The 20000-nt window shown below is 47.6% G+C and overlaps 1 protein-coding gene across 1 annotated transcript in view; it reads right to left on the bottom strand.

Moving 5' to 3' along the window:
* Nucleotides 1-17366, bottom strand: part of LOC308156407 (zinc finger and BTB domain-containing protein 43-like) — a gene marked incomplete at both ends in the record, with an annotated part of 30761 nt that extends 13395 nt beyond the window's left edge. The window contains 5 exons of the mRNA XM_080529745.1: nucleotides 6184-6223; nucleotides 6443-6793; nucleotides 7777-8169; nucleotides 8389-8679; nucleotides 17184-17366. Of these exons, the coding sequence (XP_080385871.1) occupies nucleotides 6184-6223; nucleotides 6443-6793; nucleotides 7777-8169; nucleotides 8389-8679; nucleotides 17184-17366 (1258 nt within the window). The remainder of the gene's footprint in view (nucleotides 1-6183; nucleotides 6224-6442; nucleotides 6794-7776; nucleotides 8170-8388; nucleotides 8680-17183) is intronic.
* Nucleotides 17367-20000: the final 2634 nt, after the last annotated feature.

Raw genomic sequence — 20000 nt, 5'->3', positions numbered from 1 at the left:
GTCCAGGCTGCTCCTCCGGGGGGGGTCCAGGGTGTTACGGTCCAGAAACAGCCGCAAGGTCGCTCAGACAGACCTGCAGCGGAGACTCAGAACCGTCCAGATATGCAGAGACACCGTGTCCGCTGGTGACGTCACTCCCTCACACAGGCGCAGGCGCAGAGAGACGCTGGGAGCAGGAAGCAGCTGCAGGTAGACGCTGTCAGACACCTGACAGACAGGTGAGCCGCCTAATCACCCGACCGCATCCACGCCCTGCCCCGCCCTCAGGCAGGGATGAGCCAATCAGCGGCCAGCAGACCCTGGCTAAGGGAGGTAGTAACAGATAACTGTCACGCTGTTCAAATCAAACCAAATCAGAGTTGATCACATAGGACAGCTTAGGGCCAGGCAGCTCCTCCACGAACTACATGCTTACTACATGGTAACTACATGGTATCTACATGCTTACTACATGGTATCTACATGGTACCTACATGCCGCAGTGGCGGCTGGCCAATAGAGGGCGCTAGGGCGCCGCCCCCACCTTCACTTCCTAGTTGCGACTTGTAAAAGTTTTTTTTTTAAATAAACATTGGTTATTCACAAAATGCGGCTGATATTCTGTCGGCGCCTATCAGCATTAATTAAAAATCCTCCAATACAATAAACATTTTATCTGTGTGTGTGTGTAAAAGTCACTGTTAAAATACAAAGGGGAGGAGTCGGGGCGCCGGCCGAATGCAAGTCTATGGCACTGCAAATACTTTTGGCTTACACGTGAGCTGTAGCAGCGCTCCAATTGTCTGTCTCCTATTTCTCGGCCGGGGCGCAGATTATAGGCTTACCTAGGCTGCAGCCTAGGGCCACTACCACTAGGGGTAGTAAACATTTAAAAATGCCCTGAATATCCCTGAATATCCGGTTGTTAAGTCTGACGTCAAACGTGACGTTTTGCAATTTCCAGCTCCAAACCAGAAATTCTCCGCACCAGAATACCAGTGAACTACAGCGGTAGAATGACAGTTTAATAGTTTTTTAGACTGGGATCTATTCATACAACAAGGGACACAGCACTTTCCCGTTTTCCCCATATTGTCAGGGTATTTGAGCCTCGGAAAAGCGCTATATAAATATAATTAATTATTATTATTATTGCGGCATTTCGAAGACAGCGCCTCAGCCAACTTTGGACCCGGAAACGACAACAGGAGAGGAGAGCAATAGAGACAGAACTGAGGTGATAACAAACAGTTCAGTATGACAGAGACAACTAATAGAAAGACAACTGTATGATTATAGAGTTTACATGTTCAAGGAAATATTGTATGATAATAGAAAGGTACACTTTAATTTAATTAAAGAAGTAACAAAGAACACATTTATTATCACAATTGCATTGTGTTCCATGTCTTTCTCCATTTGAATAACTAATGCCTAGTTGAATGGCTAAACAAGACAACTGTCTGGACAGTACTATATACAGTATATTCTCATGCTAAAATCGACTGTAAATCCAGATTTTGAAGTTGATATTCTTCCCCGTGGAGCATGCCCCCATAACCTGTGCCCCACCCAAAATGTTTAGCACCAGCCGCCACTGCTACATGGTATCTACATGGTACCTACATGGTACCTACATGCTTACTACATGCTTACTACATGGTACCAACATGGTATCTACATGCTTACTACATGCTTACTACATGGTATCTACATGGTACCTACATGCTAACTACATGGTATCTACATGGTACCTACATGGTATCTACATGGTACCTACATGGTATCTACATGGTAACTACATGCTTACTACATGGTATCTACATGCTAACTACATGGTAACTACATGATATCTACATGGTATCTACATGGTAACTACATGCTTACTACATGGTATCTACATGGTACCTACATGCTAACTACATGGTATCTACATGGTACCTACATGCTTACTACATGCTAACTACATGGTATCTACATGCTAACTACATGGTATCTACATGCTAACTACATGCTAACTACATGCTTACTACATGGTAACTACATGGTAACTACATGCTAACGACATGGTAACGACATGGTATCTACATGCTAACTACATGCTTACTACATGGTAACTACATGCTAACTACATGGCAACTACATGCTAACTACATGGTATCTACATGCTAACTACATGGTACCTACATGCTAACTACATAGTACCTACATGGTACCTACATGCTTACTACATGGTACCTACATGGTAACTACATGGTACCTACATGCTAACTACATGGTAACTACAGTTCACCTGATATGTTGTGGTTCTATATGACGTACTGGGGGGTGTTTCATTCACATCGCTAAAGGAAAATCCAGTCTCACGAGATTTATCAGAATAAGCCTGTTGGAATACGTCTGTATTTAACTGTGTTGTTGTTGTTGTTGTTGACATGTAATTGATGACAGGGTGCATCTGGTCTCAGTGTGTTTCTGTAGAAATAAAGGTTAAATAACATTAAAATATGTTGTGCATCTTGACATTAACATGTCTTCATCTTCCAGACCTCCTGGTATGGCGCAGGACTGTGGCTCCCTCTAGAGGCGGTCGCTGGTACTGCGCCAGAGAAGCCAAGGGATCATAACTCTGAGTCCACTAGTCCTGAAACTCAACGATCCAAAACGCAGCCAATCACAACGAGGAGACAGAGTCTGACTGACGCAGCCAATCACAACGCGGAGACAGAGTCTGAGAGACTGACGCAGCCAATCACAACGAGGAGACAGAGTCTGAGAGACTGACGCAGCCAATCACAACGAGGAGACAGAGTCCGAGAGACTGACGCGGCAAAGTGGGAGAAGACATTTATTGCTGAACATCTTTTTGTACAAAACATTCACAAACTTCTTCTATAAGAAGAACATATCCCATAGGTGAGGAAAAGGGAGGAGGGGTTCTGGAAAAATGTGAACAACTTCAGTCAGACAGACGGAACAGCTCGTCTGTGTGAGGTAGCTTGAATGTCACCAACACTGGGAGAGACATCTCCCCAAACCCTCTAACGTTCCTCGTGTCTGAATCACCAACATGTTGTCCTCAGAATCACCAACATGTTGTCCTCAGAATCACCAACATGTTGTCCTCAGAATCACTAACATGTTGTCCTCAGAGTCAAGGTCTGCTGTTTAGTTTTTCCAGATCAGCGTAATACACATTTCACATTTCACACAAGCAGAAGAGAGTCAGTGTCAAAGTTAGAATTCAGTTCTGCTCAACAAGTATTCTGTACAACATGGTATAAGTTAACCTGCAGGGTAATACAGGCTTATAGAAGTTAACCTGCAGGGTAATACACTGACAGGCTTATATGGCAAAAACCAGTGAACATACAGTACAACAGCGTATTCAACCAGGCTGGACCAGTCTACTGGTGATCCACAGAGCCAGACAGCAGAAACACTGATGTTCCTGCACCATAGAAAGCTTCTCTAGAACACCCCAGAACACCCTAGAACACCCTAGAACACTCTAGAACACCCTAGCACACTCTAGTGCACTCTAGAACACTCTAGAACACCCTAGCACACTCTAGCGCACTCTAGAATACCCTAGAACACTCTAGAACACCCTAGAACACTCTAGAACACCCTAGAACACCCTAGAACACTCTAGCACACTCTAGAACACCCTAGAACACTCTAGAACACTCTAGAACACCCTAGCACACTCTAGTGCACTCTAGAATACCCTAGAACACTCTAGAACACCCTAGAACACTCTAGAACACTCTAGAACACCCTAGCACACTCTAGAACACTCTAGAACACCCTAGCACACTCTAGAACACCCTAGTGCACTCTAGAACACCCTAGCACACTCTAGAACACCCTAGTGCACTCTAGAATACCCTAGAACACTCTAGAACACCCTAGAACACTCTAGAACACCCTAGCACACTCTAGAACACCCTAGTGCACTCTAGAATACCCTAGAACACTCTAGAACACTCTAGAACACCCTAGTGCACTCTAGAACACCCTAGAACACTCTAGAACACCCTAGAACACTCTAGAACACCATAGTGCACTCTAGAAAACTCTAGAACACCCTAGAACACCCTAGAACACAAACAGAATCGGGCCTGAGATCAGACGTAATCTCCTCAAGGACCTCGTTGTCACATGACTAAACGCCTCCGGAACTAAACAGTGAAATTAAAGACAAACATCCTGGTATAATATCCCATGTTGTACCTACGGAGCCCACGCTGCCCCCTGGCTGACACACCCTGTAATCACGCCCTAATGATTGTCTCGTCGGCCTGTTAGAGCAGCTGGTAACCATGCCAACATCCTGGATGTACCGCTCTGCCCCCTGCTGGGCTGCGCAGCACACTGCTCTGTGTCGTCATGACAACACGGTCCTGAACCTAAAAGCGTTGCCGGGGCGACAGAGTCTCCGTTGTCAGCAGGACGCAGCAACAACACTCATATCAAACAGTCAGAAGTTTAAAAGCTTCAGTAAGAATCACATCAGTAGAGAGAAACTCCTCATAACTAGACTACAGCATCACACAAGGTTCACATGACTCTGTACACCCCCCCGCCCCCACACCCACACTAGTCTAGTCACACTGGGATTGACAAATGTCGAGGTTTAGTAACCATGGTTTCCAGTAAAACATGTTTTTATCAATTATGGTGTAAATATAACAGGTAACATTCAGAATGAGAGGTATTTAGACTGCGTGGCCATGCTAGTGGCTAACAGCTAGCCTGCTAGCTGGAGAGAAACACCACACTGCATCAGCTGGGCTCAAGTGCCTTGAAGAACCTCATAACACATGAGACAAGGTCAAAGGTCAGAGGTGAGGCAGGTAAACAAGGTCAAAGGTGAGGCAGCCAAACAAGGTCAAAGGTTAAAGGTGAGGCAGATGTGAAGGTCAGGTAAACAAGGTCAGAGGTGAGGCAGGTAAACAGGTTAAAGGTTAAAGGTCAGAGGTGAGGCAGGTAAACAGGTTAAAGGTTAAAGGTCAGAGGTGAGGCAGGTAAACAGGTTAAAGATTAAAGGTCAGAGGTGAGGCAGGTAAACAGGTTAAAGATTAAAGGTCAGAGGTGAGGCAGGTAAACAGGTTAAAGATTAAAGGTCAGAGGTGAGGCAGGTAAACAGGTTAAAGGTTAAAAGTCAAAGGTGAGGCAGGTAAACAGGTTAAAGGTTAAAGGTCAGAGGTGAGGCAGGTAAACAGGTTAAAGGTTAAAGGTCAGAGGTGAGGCAGGTAAACAGGTTAAAGGTTAAAGGTCAGAGGTGAGGCAGGTAAACAGGTTAAAGGTTAAAGGTCAGAGGTGAGGCAGGTAAACAGGTTAAAGGTTAAAGGTCAGAGGTGAGGCAGGTAAACAGGTTAAAGGTTAAAGGTCAGAGGTGAGGCAGGTAAACAGGTTAAAGGTTAAAGGTCAGAGGTGAGGCAGGTAAACAGGTTAAAGATTAAAGGTCAGAGGTGAGGCAGGTATGAGTGAATGCAGATGTGAAGGTCAGGTTGGAACCCCTCTACAGCACAACAGACGTCCTAGCAACCACCGCCTCCAAGCAACCACCACCTCCTAGCAACCACCGCCTCCCGCACCTCTACGACTACAGCCAATCATTGTCATTTCACACCATGTGAACACGGTTAGAACACGGTTAGAACACGGTTAGAACACGGTTAAAACATGGTTAAAGTGATTCCACTGGGATCATTCTGGATGAGCGTCTCTGAAGCCAGTCAGGTGACAGTGTGGCTGACCCCCCCTAGTCCTGAGAAGGAAGGGACTTCCTCTTCCTGGTTCAGTGCAGCCCGATGATGATGATGTCATCATGATGTCACCAGCGGGCGCCGTTTATTTGATTCGATGTATTTTCACCAGACAAGAGACCGTGTAACCTAGGTAACCTGTTCCCCAGGCCTGGCGGTAGATAGCAGAGAGAGACACACCTGTATGTGACTATAGCTAACACACCTGTAGGTCTGAGGAATGGTCCGAAAGTGTCAAGCGTGTGATACACTCCTCCTTCCCTCCCAAGGAGCCTCCGATGTCTACCTCCAGCAGCCTCTACCTCCCCGAGCCTCTACCTCCCCCAGCCTCTACCTCCCCGAGCCTCTACCTCCCCCAGCCTCTACCTCCCCCAGCCTCTACCTCCCCGAGCCTCTACCTCCCCCAGCCTCTACCTCCCCCAGCCTCTACCTCCTGGCTCGGAGAACCATCGAGGGGAGTGGACACTGATCTGGGACAGGGGGACGGGTGGGGGGCAGGGGGGGGGATTAAGGGTTAAAGGTCAGCCAGTCTGATCTGGGGGGGGGGGGGGGGGAGTCCTGGGCTCGGCGGGTCTGGTTCTGGTGGGCGGTGCCCTCTCTGTTTAAAGGGTCAGGAGGGGTGGGGGGGGTTAAAGGTTAAAGGTCAGCAGGTCTGAGCTGGGGGGGGTGGGGGTGGTGGTGGGCGGGGCCAGGGAGGCAGAGGAGGGGCGGGTGGTCTGGCCCTGGCCCTGGCCTTGGCCCTGGTTCTGGTTCTGGTTCTGGCCCTGGTGGGCGCGGGAGCAGGAGGATGTGTGTCTGTTGAAGCTGTCCCTCCACATGAACCGGCGCTGGCAGAGGCTGCAGGCGTAGGGCTTCAGGCCCGTGTGGATCTTCATGTGGCCCACCAGGTGGTGCTTCATCTTGAAGCTCTTCCCGCAGACGGCGCAGCCGTAGGGCCGCAGCCCCAGGTGCATGCTCATGTGACGGTCCCTCTGGCTCTTGTGGGTGAAACTCTTGCCGCACTGGCAGGGGTACAGCTTGTAGACCAGGGAGCCGAAGCCCTGGGGAGGGGGTGGGGGTGGGGGGGGCTCCTGGGGACCGCCGGTGGAGGGGGGGGGCGGTGGGGGCTGAGAGGAGGAGGAGAGGAGAGGAGGAGGAGAGGAGAGGTAGAGGGAGAGGAGAGGAGAGGAGAGGGGAGGTAGAGGAGAGGAGAGGAGAGGGGAGGAGGGGAGAGGAGAGGGGAGGTAAAGGAGAGGAGAGGAGAGGGGAGGAGAGGAGAGGGGGAGGAGAGGTAGAGGAGAGGAGAGGTAGAGGAGAGGGGAGGAGAGGAGAGGAGAGGAGGGGAGAGGAGAGGTAGAGGAGAGGGGAGGAGAGGAGAGGGGAGGAGGGGAGAGGAGAGGAGTATTTATAAAAGCATACGATCACAATAACATAAAGCATAATGACATAGTGATATAGCATAATGACATATATAGAAAGTACACGAGAACAAACAAATCTATTTCGTTTTTAGCCTGGATTAAAAGGAGTGGATGGAGGGATGGAGGGGGCAGATCTGATAGAGAGAGGGATGGAGGGATGGAGGGGTCAGGTCTGATAGAGAGAGGGATGGAGGGATGGAGGGGTCAGGTCTGATAGAGAGAGGGATGGAGGGATGGAGTTTCATTTAGTTTCAGGGGGATATAAAGCTGTGTGTCATCTGAATAGCAATGGAAAGAAACGTTGTGTTTTTGGATAATTTGACCAAGGGGAAGCATGTAGATGGAGAACATGATGGGACCCAGGATGCAACCCTGTGGGACCCCACATGAGAGACTGGCTGGGGGAGAGGCACAGTTAGCTATGTAGACAGAGAAGCTTCTATAGCTGAGGTAGGACGTGAACCTGGTCAAGGCAGGGCCACCAACACCAACCCCATACTGGAGACAGGCCAGTAGACCAACACCAACCCCATACTGGAGACGGTCCTACCTGACACCCCCCCCCCCCCCCCCAACACACACACACACACTCTCTCTCTTACCTGCCCCCCGCTCCCCCCTCCTCTCTCCTCCTTCAGCCCCAGCGGCCCCCCCTCAGCCCCCCCGGACGAGAAGCCCTCCATCGATGTCCCGTAGAAGTCCAGGGGGTCCTCCTCTAGCCCCTCCCCCTCCTCCAGCCCCTCCCCCTCCTTCAGCTGAGACACCAGCTCGTCCTCCAGAGCGCTCCTATTGGCTGGGAGCCCCTGGGAGTGGGCGGGGTTCAGCTGCTCTGCAGAGTCTCCTCCTCCTCCTCCCCCCCCCCCGCCGCCACACCCCTCCCTCCCTCCCTCCGGACGCTCCGCCTTCACGTGCACCCATTTCCTGTGTCCCATGATGCTCGGGGGCACGTAGGCGGGCCTGGTGTACTGGTAGTCGTGGTCCTCGTCGCCGTTCTCGCTGTCGCTGGCCGAGACGTCCTGGTCCAGACAGGGGGGGGAGGGGAAGCTGTTCTCCAGCAGCTGGTCCATCTCAGTCTTGGTGAAGCCCTCCTCCCCCTCCTCCTCCCCCCCCACGCCCCCCTCCCCCTCCTCCCCCTCCTCCTCCTCCTCCTCCTCCTCCTCCCCGGGGCTGTGGTAGTTGCTGTCCCCACCGGGCGAAGGCCCGTCCTCCGGCGCTGTCCCCCCACCCCCCCCTGCCCCCGCGCTGCACAGCGACACCCCCGCCCCCAGCCCCCCCCGCCGGGACACCCCCACCCCCAGCGAGCCCCCCCCGGCCGCCGCCCCCCCCGCCCCCACCACCTCCAGCAGCTCCGTGCACTTGTCCACCACGTGCCACATCTGCAGGAAGCTGGCGGCCGTGAGGAACGCCACCACCGCCCCCGCGGGGAGGAGCAACGTGCCCGTGTAGCAGGACTGCAGCAGCCGCTCAAACACGCAGGGGTGCATCACCTCTGGCAGCACCACACGGGCACTGTTCTTCAACAACACCTGGGAGAGGAGGAGAGGAGAGGAGAGGAGGAGAAGGAGAGGAGGAGGAGAGGAGAGGAGAGGAGGAGGAGGAGAGGAGGAGGAGAGGAGAGGAGAGGAGAGGAGGAGGAGGAGAGGAGAGGAGAGGAGAGGAGAGGAGAGAGGAGAGGAGAGGAAGGGGGAGAGGAGAGGAGAGGAGAGGAGGTGAGGAGAGGAGAGGAGGAGAGGAGGAGAGAAGAGGTGAAGAGGAGAGGGAGAGGAGAGGAGGGGGGAGAGGAGAGGAGAGGAGAGGAGAAGGAGAGGAGGAGGAGGAGAGGGAGAGGAGAGGAGGGGGGAGAGGAGAGGAGAGGAGAAGAGAGGAGAGGAGGGGGGAGAGGAGAGGAGGAGGAGAGGAGAGGTGAAGAGGAGAGGAGGGGGGAGAGGAGAGGAGAGGAGAGGAGAGGAGGAGGAGGAGAGAAGAGGTGGAGGAGAGGAGAGGAGGAGGAGAGGAGAGGTGAAGAGGAGAGGGAGAGGAGGAGGAGAGGAGAGGAGAGGAGGAGGAGAGGAGAGGGAGGGGAGAGGAGAGGAGAGGAGGGGGGAGAGGAGAGGAGAGGAGAGGAGAGGAGGAGGAGAGGAGAGGAGAGGAGGAGGAGAGGAGGAGGAGAGGAGAGGAGGAGGAGGAGGAGGAGGAGAGGAGAGGAGAGGAGAGGAGAGGAGGAGAAACAGCATTTTGTTTTGTCATCCATCTTGAATGCGATACATGAGTGATAGGATGCATTTTATCATTGTGCTTAGGTAAATCCTGAATGTTTAATCATTAGTGATTATCAGCAAGTGTAACATCTGACTATTGAGAAATGAGCCAGCCTCTCTTGCTGTATCAGCACGGGACTGCAAACTCTCTGTCTGTAACTGGACCTGAGCCAAATATAGAGATGGGGACCAGTTGGGATCTAAGGACAGGGGAGCCTTGTGGTGGTCAGCCAGGTGGTAGACTTATATGGGTACTGGGGTCAATAGATCAGTATATTCAGGACCAGCCAGTCAGCTGACCAGGGTCGGGTAGCTGGGTTGTCAGGATAATCAGCCACTTTTGGAACATGGGGACTTCTCGTCAACAACCCTACCTAGACTCAACGGAGCCCCTGTCTTTGGGAATGATTTGCATGACAAACAGCTGTTTCCGGTGTCAGCGGAAAATCTAGCATATAAGGCCGCTACAAAGTGTCATTAGGTGCGAGTCTCTCACCGTTGCTTGCCGTGTGTATTGAGAGGCTGCCCAGCGCTGTGTAATGGATTAAACTTTATCTTAATTGTCTACATTGAGCATTAATTCATTATCATAAGGAAGCAACACCTCTCGGTCTCCGCATTCATCTGATGTTCATCTTATCAAATTGGCGTTTAACGAACAGGATCCTAGATTCAGCGAGACAGGTAAGGCAGATAAACCAGTGTGGTTGTGTGCTTAACCTGAATTGTTGTTCTAGAGGGAAAAAAAAACCTGTAATTTTTTTCCTTGAATGAAGGAAAGGGGATGAATTTGATGATGGGGGGGCCAATGATTAAAATTGACTAAATATTAAAGCTTGAGTATTGCTGTGTACATTGAAGGTCATTGATCCACATCTAGGATACGTTATAAAGGACAGAGATGCTAGGTGCCACTCTGGAGGTGACATACTGATACTGGATATTGATTAATTCATAGAAGAATTGATTAAACGGAATTGGGCATTCCGTGGGTTTTTATTTAGGTTTTTATCTGTAAGGTACAGACAGGTGTTTATCTGTAAGGTACAGACATATTGAGGTATTTGACAGGAAATAAGGTGAACTGCAGCACGCTTGAGTCAATTGAAACTATGAAGTAGAATGTTGATTAAGATGGTTAAATGAATAAGGTATTGACACGCAAGTGGTTATGGTATGTAATTTGAAGTGTGATTTAAAGAAAGTGTTTATAAGTGGTCTAGTATAATGAAAGATATAGGTCAGCGGTAAAAAGACAGTTGTAGGACGATAAGAAGTTGAACGGATACGGTATTTGTGTTAATGTTAGAGCGCAACAGATTTGAGTGACAAGATTGATTTATTGAGACAGGAGAGAACAGATGAGACGTGGATTTAAATGACCTTGATGAGACGCAATACAACAGACTGAATTAAAGTATATGACACGAATGGTGTAACTATAAAGCTCTAACGAGACAATTTAGATAAAAGAATTCCTTTTTACTAACATTGTGTGCAGTGTAATTAATCAAACATGGGGAATCGAATGTCTAGGACAGCAAATTGTGAAAAACGGATTATTAAGTACAAGTCGGTTAGGGACTTGCCACGAGGGGAAAAGAAATCTATTAAGAAACTATTGGAAATTGATCCACACATAATTGATATTCCGATAAAATACACTGATACAGTGACACCAAAAGGATGGATTTTACTTAAATTAGGACCATTCTATGCAGAACCGTTTCTAACAAAGATTGCGGAATGGAGTGACGATAATTTCCCAAGTATCGGGAGTTTTGAAAAGAATAAACTAAAGATTATTGATGAATATTTGATATCAAACAAAAGCATTTGCGACCCATTATGGGATATTGATTACATGAAAGAAGTCTATCAAGCATGGGTAATAATGTCTAATCAATGGCCTGGTAATATTGTCAGAAAGAAGGAACACAATAGGTTTAACCCTATACCCAAGGTAAAGGAGATACGGAGCGGGTCTCCTCCTGTACAGCCGGAACAGGCGGAGCAGACTGTGATACGCAGCGTGGTTCGGGTGCAGGCACCATTGTTAAATATAGAGGAGAAAGTACTGTATAAACCATTAACCCTAACCGACGTATCTGCAATCATAGTCGACGCACCCAGACCCTTGATTAACCCAAAAGGATTCATAAATTGGTACGAAACAATGTTGCTACATGGTAATTTGAATGGCACGGATTTAAGATACATTCTGATCACGTTAATGCCAGATGTTGAAATTGATACTTTGATAAATGCTTGTGAAACTTTGAATGAAGATAATGATGGGCCATGTAGAGGTAATACAATTAATGAACGATTCCCATGGTTTAATAAACAACACAAAGTGACTCATATTGAACAATTAACCAAATTTCTAAACGAACATGCCAGTCAAAACCGTGATATCTCACAGATTCTGAACTGTAAACGTAAGCCTAATGAAACAATGTCTGACTTTGTAATCAGATTCCAAAATACCTGGAGAGAAAAGGCGAATTTGGAATTAGATGACAAACCTAACGCATTCTTTACAAATATGATTCTAGATGGTATTGGAGACGATGCGAAAAACTTCAAATTATCGACACCAGACATTTTCTCAATGACACCAGCATTGATTGAAAAACGAATAAGGGAATTAGAAGCTTTGGGATTGTTTAATAAGCGATACCAACCACAAGTCTTGGAGCTGGCGCAATACGCGGACCTAGAGGGTTGGAATGAATACTAAGCATTATGGGTAATGAAGTCTTACGTGAAGCATGTCGAGTGATAGAGTTATAGGGAAATCATTGAGTTAAGTAATAATAATCCTTGTATTGATTAACATATTGTAAACAAATGATAAAGAGTGAAATGAATAACTATTGTATTTTCAGGACAAGCTAAATAGCTTAGCACAAACAGCAAAAGGTGGTAAGAGACACGAGTGCACTTGTGCTCCACAACGCTGCACCAGGGACGACGCTCTGAACCAAAACTATTAATAGAACTGCCCTTGCAAACAAGACGCAGCTCGGTGACACAGAGACACACACACGCAGAGAACACATAGAAGTGTTAGACATGAAAATGTAGTTGTCTCTTATTGTAATTATCATACAATTCTGCATTGACTCAGTAAACGTAACATTTGAATTTACTTGGTGAACAGAGATAAGACCGTGCATTGATGACTGTTGATGTTCACACAAGCGAAGAGCAATATGTGACATTTTGATTGATGAATAATCCCGAACGGACAACACAACTCTTGCCAATTCTATCTCCTGACAGAACCCAGAAAATGGAAAGAAACACTGAGCGACGGACTAAAAAAACGGGGGCGTTGCTGAGGGCCAATCTAACAGAAGTGGGGGCTGAAATGACAGTGAACGATTGACGGATGAGAGAAAGGGGAAACCACAAATGATAATTCTCTGTGTAACTGTAAACGAAAATGTTGTTTTTCTGTTTGAAAGCGGAAACATGATAATGACATGACAGACTACAGACTTTGATAAAGCAATTACACATACGAATATGACGGTATTTTACACAATCAACAGTGTTAATCGGCCAACAGCTGAATGCACGAGAATTACACATTGATGCAACATTTATGATAGAAAACCGTTCACACTGACTCAAGAGTGTCTCTGATAAATCTACTAAAACCGACGGGTGATTGACTGAGAAATATTTGACTATAAGAGAGGGATAGAACATTTAAATGTTCACAGCAAATTTAAACCTTAATGCAAAATAAGCTCATAGTGTACATAGACCAACGGGGAAGTATTCAAGCCATCAGTAACAATTGTGATCAGAATTTTTAACATACGGGTAGAATAGAACCTATCTACCTCATTAAAAGTATGCTTATGGGAATTGACTCAGATTGCACATTGACAGTAAATAAACTAAGTATTGAAGAACTGATTTGGATATTAAAGGGACGGTTCACGGTTTTTCACAACACACGTCCTAGTTTGAATACCCATGGCATGAATGTCGAATGACAAATCTTTTTGTTTCCTCTAGGAGCATTGATGAAGGACGAGTTAACCATTTTGAGAGAAACTAAATGTCTGTCTACCTGTACTTAACGATTGTGCAATCCCTGTATCTAAAAATGTCTCAGCAGGCAAGTGCATAACTCACTAGATGGGGGGGACCACAGGGGGCCCAACCCACTCTCAACTCTGACGATGAGAACCAAGCAAAGGGGAAAACACGTATTATGAAACGATTACTGATTTCAGTACCATAATGATGACTATCTCTGCTATTAACAATTATTCTTGATGTTGTTGTGAATTAAGATTGAAACTAGGACAAGAGATACCGGACAGACGATGCGTGACGGGAGACACCGTGTGATCCTGGCCTCATTGTGCATAAGATGGATGGCCACAATTCTATCGGTTCTGTATACGCTCTGGGTGTTAACTAACGAAACAGACTTTACTTTAACTGAAGACTCTGACACTAATCTTGTTCGCATGCGTCGTGACATCCAGGGAGTTAAACCAAATAGCGCACTAGACTCAGTTGCAGGAGTTTGCCAGTTTGTTGACAATTGTTGTACGTATTCACCACAACAGGAGTAAACCTTTAAGATCAGACAATGGGGACATAGAACAATAGGGGAGAGAAAAGTAGGGGGTAAGGATTTAGAGTTTCAATAACACTGTTAAAACATTTGAGCAAGCAGCATGAGGGTGAATGAAATAATCTCTACTGTGAGTCTCTCAATAACACAGCAACAAGACAAGAGGACGATAAGGCGGAAAGACAACAATGTTCCAGCGTCTCAGATAGTGCCTCATTGCGACCGGAAAAGCATGATGGTCCCTCTGTTGAAGATCGACCTAGGATATCGAAGAGAACCAAGAAACTGATTGACGATATCCCTATTTGTTAAAAATGTATAATTATGTAACAAACTATGGAAAAACATGTGATTTGACTTAATGATGGAAATGATATCTACTTCATTTGTAATAAGTAGTTAGACATAGCAATGAGAAACCTATTTGGATATTTTCTCCTTTAAACAACAAAGGTTTTTATCCAAAGAAGGTGATTATTAATCAGAGTAGTTTTAACCACAAAGTGACCTTTTACTCATGCCAAGTCAATTGTGGAGTGAGATGTTTGTTCACTTTGTCAGGCCACATGACTGGGAGCTTGCATTTGTCCATGGGAAAAGTCATTTAAAGACGATTCCGGGGGAGGAATGCGGGATCTCAACCATGGGGAAAGAAAGAGAAATAATTAAAGTTACTGTCCATTAGAGAAGACAAAAAAGAGTGGGCTGATAGGATGCATTTTATCATTGTGCTTAGGTAAATCCTGAATGTTTAATCATTAGGGATTATCAGCAAGTGTAACATCTGACTATTGAGAAATGAGCCAGCCTCTCTTGCTGTATCAGCACGGGACTGCAAACTCTCTGTCTGTAACTGGACCTGAGCCAAATATAGAGATGGGGACCAGTTGGGATCTAAGGACAGGGGAGCCTTGTGGTGGTCAGCCAGGTGGTAGACTTATATGGGTACTGGGGTCAATAGATCAGTATATTCAGGACCAGCCAGTCAGCTGACCAGGGTCGGGTAGCTGGGTTGTCAGGATAATCAGCCACTTTTGGAACATGGGGACTTCTCGTCAACAACCCTACCTAGACTCAACGGAGCCCCTGTCTTTGGGAATGATTTGCATGACAAACAGCTGTTTCCGGTGTCAGCGGAAAATCTAGCATATAAGGCCGCTACAAAGTGTCATTAGGTGCGAGTCTCTCACCGTTGCTTGCCGTGTGTATTGAGAGGCTGCCCAGCGCTGTGTAATGGATTAAACTTTATCTTAATTGTCTACATTGAGCATTAATTCATTATCATAAGGAAGCAACACCTCTCGGTCTCCGCATTCATCTGATGTTCATCTTATCAATGAGTTTTTGCTGTCACATTATACAACCTCTAGGACACAGACAGACAGACAGACAGACAGAGAGACAGACACACAGACAGACATACACAGACAGACAGACAGACACACAGACAGACACACAGACAGACAGACATACACAGACAGACAGACAGACACACAGACAGACACACAGACAGACATACACAGACAGACACACAGACAGACACACAGACAGACACACAGACAGACAGACACACAGACAGACAGACAGACAGACACACAGACAGACACACAGACAGACAGACACACAGAGAGACAGACACACAGACAGACAGACACACAGACACACAGACAGACACACAGACAGACAGACAGACAGACAGACACACAGACAGACATACACAGACAGACAGACACACAGACAAACACACAGAGACAGACACACAGACACACAGACAGACACACACACAGACACACAGACACACAGACACAGAGACATACACACAGACAGACACACAGACAGACACACACACAGACACACAGACAGACAGACACACAGACAGACACACACACAGACAGACACACAGACAGACACACAGACAAACACACAGAGACACACACACAGACAGACACACAGACAGACACAGAGACAGACAGACAGACACACAGACAGACACACAGACAGACACACAGACAGACATAGACAGACAGACACACAGACAGACACACAGACAGACACACAGAGACAGACACACAGACAGACAGACACAGAGACAGACACACAGACAGACAGACACAGAGACAGACACACAGACAGACAGACACACAGACAGACAGACACAGAGACAGACACACAGACAGACAGACACAGAGACAGACACACAGACAGACAGACAGACATACACACAGACAGACACACAGACAGACAGACACACAGACAGACAGACACACAGACACACAGACAGACAGACAGACACACAGACAGACAGACACACAGACAGACAGACACACAGACACACAGACAGACAGACACAGAGACAGACAAACAGACAGACAGACACACAGACAGACACACAGACAGACAGAGAGACAGACACACAGACAGACAGACACAGATACAGACACAGAGACAGACACACAGACAGACACACAGACAGACACAAAGACAGACACAGAGACAGACAGACAGACACACAGACAGACAGACAGACACACAGACACACAGACAGACACAGACACACAGACAGACAGACAGACACACAGACAGACACACAGACAGACAGACACACACAGACAGACACACAGACAGACAGACAGACACAGAGACAGACACAGAGACAGACACACAGACAGACACAGAGACAGACACACAGACAGACAGACAGACACAGACAGACAGACAGACAGACACACAGACAGACACACAGACAGACACAGAGACAGACACAGAGACAGACACACAGACAGACAGACACAGAGACAGAAACAGAGACACACAGACAGACACACAGACAGACACACAGACAGACACACAGACAGACACAAAGACAGACACAGAGACAGACAGACAGACACACAGACAGACAGACAGACACACAGACACACAGACAGACAGACAGACAGACACACAGACAGACACAGAGACAGACACAGAGACAGACAGACAAACACACAGACAGACACACAGACAGACACACACAGACAGACACACTGACAGACAGACACAGAGACAGACACACAGACAGACACACAGACAGACAGACAGACACAGAGACAGACACAGAGACAGACACACAGACAGACAGACACAGACACACAGACAGACACACAGACACGCCCCCCCAGGGTCAGGGGTCAGGGGTCAGGGTTACCTGGTCGCAGAAGTAGGGTGAGCTGGCGGCCAGGACGGCGCGGTGCGCGCGGTACTGGTGCCCCTGGATGACCACCACCATGTCACACAGCTGCCCGCGCTGACGCTGCAGGTTCAGCTTCTGCAGCAGCGACCCGGAGAAGTCCGGGAAGTCGACGCGCAGCGCCTTCCCCTCGGACGCCATGGCTGCCTGGGTCTAGACCTGAGAACACAGAGAGTATCAGCCTGGGTCTAGAACACAGAGGGCATCAGTCTGGGTCTAGAACACAGAGGTTATCAGTCTGGGTCTAGAACACAGAGGGCATCAGTCTGGGTCTAGACCTGAGAACACAGAGGGTATCAGTCTAGACCTGAGAACACAGAGGGTATCAGTCTAGACCTGAGAACACAGAGGGCATCAGCCTGGGTCTAGAACACAGAGGGTATCAGCCTGGGTCTAGACCTGAGAACACAGAGGGTATCAGTCTGGGTCTAGAACACAGAGGGCATCAGTCTGGGTCTAGAACACAGAGGGTATCAGCCTGGGTCTAGACCTGAGAACACAGAGGGTATCAGTCTAGACCTGAGAACACAGAGGGTATCAGTCTAGACCTGAGAACACAGAGGGCATCAGCCTGGGTCTAGAACACAGAGGGTATCAGCCTGGGTCTAGACCTGAGAACACAGAGGGTATCAGTCTGGGTCTAGAACACAGAGGGCATCAGTCTGGGTCTAGAACACAGAGGGCATCAGTCTGGGTCTAGAACACAGAGGGCATCAGTCTGGGTCTAGACCTGAGAACACAGAGGGCATCAGCCTGGGTCTAGAACACAGAGGGCATCAGTCTGTTTGATTCAGAGCCATGTTCTCCGGTATTTGGGTTGAGGTTAGTTTATAGTTTGGTGGAGCAGCAAAGCGGCAAGTTAATAGATTCATCCCAACATTCAATTAAGCATATCTTCTTCAACTATTAAAACTACTAAAAGAAAGATGACGTTGCCCTGCTTGGGGACTTGCACCAGACCCTGTCACATAGTATGTTTAGCCTGGGTCCTAGGGACGTAAACAGTATTTAGTAGTGTTAGTATTCTAATAGAGTATTAGTGTTAGTATTATAATAGAGTATTAGTGTTAGTATTCTAATAGAGTATTAGTGTTAGTATTCTAATAGAGTATTAGTGTTAGTATTCTAATAGAGTATTAGTGATAGTATTATAATAGAGTATTAGTGTGACTGAGATGGACCAGCTGCTGTGATAACACACTGATAACACTGATCACACCGATCACACTGATGACACTGATGACACTGATGACACTGATGACACTGATCACACTGATGACACTGATCACACTGATCACACTGATCACACTGATGACACTGATGACACTGATCACACTGATGAGAACACTGATCACACTGATCACACTGATGACACTGATGACACTGATGATGACACTGATGATCACACTGATGACACTGATGACACTGATCATGACACTGATCACACTGATCACACTGATCACACTGATGACACTGATAACACTGATCACACTGATGACACTGATCACACTGATCACACTGATGACACTGATCACACTGATCACACTGATCACACTGATGACACTGATGACACTGATCACACTGATGACACTGATGACACTGATCACACTGATGACACTGATGACACTGATCACACTGATCACACTGATGACACTGATGACACTGATGACACTGATGATCACACTGATGATCACACTGATCACACTGATCACACTGATGACACTGATCACACTGATGACACTGATGACACTGATCACACTGATCACACTGATGACACTGATGACACTGATCACACTGATCACACTGATGACACTGATCACACTGATGACACTGATGACACTGATCACACTGATCACACTGATGACACTGATCACACTGATGACACTGATGATGACACTGATCACACTGATCACACTGATGACACTGATCACACTGATGACACTGATGATCACACTGATCACACTGATGACACTGATGACACTGATGACACTGATGACACTGATGACACTGATCACACTGATCACACTGATCACACTGATGATCACACTGATGACACTGATCACACTGATGACACTGATGACACTGATCACACTGATCACACTGATGACACTGATGACGACACTGATCACACTGATGACACTGATGACACTGATCACACTGATGACACTGATCACACTGATGACACTGATGACACTGATCACACTGATGACACTGATCACACTGATGACACTGATCACACTGATCACACTGATGACACTGATCACACTGATGACACTGATGAGAACACTGATCACACTGATCACACTGCCAGTGTCACATTTCCATTTCCCGTGAGATTCACGCGACGGGCGGCCAGCAGGCTAACAGGCTAGCAGCGCTCAGCACAACAGACCCTCGCGTCTACGGTGTTTCCCGGGTGTTACAGAGGCACGACGTCGCGCTCCTGTCTGGGATACAGGGTTAGAGTTAAACGGGCTGGTCTCACCTGTGATTTCATCTGATCCGCCTGATTTGTGAATTCAACCGCCGCTTCTCTTCCGAGTTTCCACCGGATTTCTTCTAGCCTGACGTCAGGCACGTCATCACGTAGCCCGGTCGCATGGCGCGTGATGAGCAATGTAAACAAACACGCCCACAAGGCCGGGTTGCCAGATTGGCCGGGTTGCCAGATTAGCCGGGTTGCCAGATTAGCCGATAGATGGAGGGAGAAAAGAGGTACAGGAGAGAGGGTTGGAGAGATGGATGGAGAGAGGGAGGGATGGGAGGAGGGATGGG

Source organism: Nansenia antarctica, assembly GCF_963989245.1.
Source record: "Nansenia antarctica genome assembly, chromosome: 4".
NCBI lineage: Eukaryota > Metazoa > Chordata > Actinopteri > Argentiniformes > Microstomatidae > Nansenia > Nansenia antarctica.
The sequence above is the reverse complement of the archived record's forward strand: the minus strand, read 5'-3'. Positions and strand labels throughout refer to the sequence as shown.